We start from the raw sequence: 2,542 nt of genomic DNA, 5'->3' as shown, positions 1-2,542 counted from the left end.
TGCTGAACACTGTGCTGGAGGATCACGTGCCAGATCATTCAACTCCTAGAAAACAGGAAGAGTTTATTTAATTTCATTTCAAATCCAATGATGTTATTGCTAAAAAAGCTGCTAGTGGCACGTTGGCAATCATTCCTGCCCACGAACATAACGCTCACATCAGTGAGTTTTTCTGAAACCACAAGAATGGCAGCACCGCAAAACTAACAGCCAGGACCCCAGAAAGCAGAGTCACACCTTAAATCCAGGTAACGCGCTTGGCACACGCATCAGTTACCTCTCCAGGTTTCCAGACTCTTAACGTCACAGCAATCCTCATCAAGCCAGAGGTTTGCCTTCACGGATAATAAAACTTAAAAAAATCCCAAGCATTACTGAGGGATTAGATACTCCACTATCTCCAGGTCACAGAGAGATGGCCTCAGTCCAACGACTCTCCGTATCAGCCTCATTTTATAGCCCCCTTTGTAGCACCTCCCAGGTTGCTCCAGCTGCAGTGATCCCATTCATCCTCTCAAGCCCGCCGTAGCCTTTCTGCAGCACCCAAACTCCCACAACCTGTGATGGTTTCATCTGCAGGCACGTGCATCAGTGAACAGGGGTGGTTAATCAGACTAAAAGCGCTTCTGTATCTCCAGAACTGCCAGCCTGCGAATGGAAATCCTCACTGTTCAAGTACCGGCATCAGTCAAATTTTCCTCTGAAGAAATCCTTTCACGAGTCTCAATTGTTCTGGCTGAACAGGTTGGGTGAGTCAGAACACCAAGTTTCAATGTGAAACAGAATTTTAGCCCAGATCAGAAAGAGAGTCCACACATTGTCACCAGTAACTTACATCAGCAATTTGCTCAGGAAGTGGAAATTATTAGTCAAAACTTAGTGAAACTTGGCTATTTCTGGCTCAGCCACTGACCTGCTTTGCATGACAGGCCCACACACACCACCTCCCTTCTGCAATAGCTCAGTCTGGAGAGGTAAATAAACACCACACAACCATTCCAAGGACACGCACCTAGCACTCAGGAAACACTCCCATGCTGTCCCTGGGCCGCTGCACATTCAGCTTTTCATCTCCCAGCCTGTAAGAGGTACCAGCAACAGCCCAGGGGACTCTCAGAGACCAGACTTATCTGAAGCTTTTGACAGACAAAACATTGAAGGGCAATCATCAAGACAAGACAAGTGCGGGAATGGAAAAAGCTTGTTGTTTAATGGCCTTTTGTTGTTTGTCTTGAATAGATATCTCAGAGTTCCAGCTTCTACTTCTCATGAACTGGGAGGCCACCAGTAACCAAACCCTCTTCAGTTACAAGAGAAGAATGCTGCCTTACACCAAAGAAGTGAATCTTTGATTTCCCCCTCAGCATGCAGTCCCTCCAAAAGTCCTGCAGCAGAGATAACAAAGCTTCACACCCTGACTACTGTAAAGCACACACAAGTCTGGCTTTGCTCTCTGTGGCTCCCAACGTTTTAAAAGCCCAGCTGAAAGCCTCCTGACTTGACACCAGACTACTAAAGCTTTTCCAGTACTCCTCCTGAGCTTCTTACAGCGCTGACCCCAGCAAACCTTGCTCTCACACTTGGTGCTTCCGCATGGACTTGGACAGCAGATCCTGAGCATGCAGCACCTGCTGAAGAGCCTGCTCCCTCCTGAGGGCAGAGAGCATCTCCAGGTGTCCTCCGAAGGTGGAAAGCAATCAGAGTTGTCAACTCAGAGTAGCCAACTTTAGCCAAGTGCGGACGCCCTCCTTACCTCCTGGTTGGAAGTATCAGCTGGCATGAAGATCAGTGATGTGCTCTCACTCCCCACCACCCGCTCCACACCTCACTGCTTTCACTCCAGAATATTAAATGTGCTGAGCATCATCCTGAGCAACAGAAGAATGCTGCTCTACCCTACCCTAGAGAGGTGTACACACCGTAGAAGTTTTCAGATAGCGACAATCTGAGAAACGTAGAGTAGCAGACAGCACTGTGCTCTGCTCCAGCACGGGTGAGACAAAGACACCCTGGGCAACCAGCACAGCACAGGAACACACAGCCACCTACACACACCTTCACTGGCACCTGAAGGCCACACGCTCTTCATGTCAGTGTAGTCACAGACACAAAGAAGTGAGTCTCCACACGGACAAATTCAGAAGTAGAGACATGAAAACTTAAAACCAGAAATACAGGTACTCTTTCTAAAGGTGCATAGAGTATGGTCCACTTCCAAATGCTACTGGACTCTAATCTTCTGGCAAAGACACAGTAATGCTACAGAACTCAAAAACTCAAATGCATCTATTAAAAAAACCAAAAACATCTAAACCTCCCTTCCTTACCACTTCTCACCCCCTTCACTCCTGCTTTATACATAAATACAATGCAACACCACCACCAGGCTTGGAAGGAGCGTAACTGTAAGAATCCACGTTGGCCAGGTAAGACCACAACCTACCATGGGTTCTATTTCAGAACCTGGCACACACCTTCCCTGCTATAAAGTGGAAACAGCTGCAAACATCCATGCTCAAGCTGCAGCATGTTCTACCAGCTA

The 2,542-nt window shown here is 47.5% G+C and overlaps 1 protein-coding gene across 1 annotated transcript in view; it reads right to left on the bottom strand.

Moving 5' to 3' along the window:
- Positions 1 to 2,286, bottom strand: part of LOC104470962 (ubiquitin-conjugating enzyme E2 D3-like) — a gene marked incomplete at its 3' end in the record, with an annotated part of 7,318 nt that extends 5,032 nt beyond the window's left edge. The window contains exon 1 of the mRNA XM_010086099.1: positions 2,277 to 2,286. Within this exon, the coding sequence (XP_010084401.1) occupies positions 2,277 to 2,286 (10 nt within the window). The remainder of the gene's footprint in view (positions 1 to 2,276) is intronic.
- Positions 2,287 to 2,542: the final 256 nt, after the last annotated feature.

Source organism: Pterocles gutturalis, unplaced genomic scaffold (assembly GCF_000699245.1).
Source record: "Pterocles gutturalis isolate BGI_N339 unplaced genomic scaffold, ASM69924v1 scaffold46340, whole genome shotgun sequence".
Classification (NCBI taxonomy): Eukaryota; Metazoa; Chordata; class Aves; order Pterocliformes; family Pteroclidae; genus Pterocles; species Pterocles gutturalis.
This window is presented reverse-complemented; position numbering and strand designations above follow the sequence as displayed.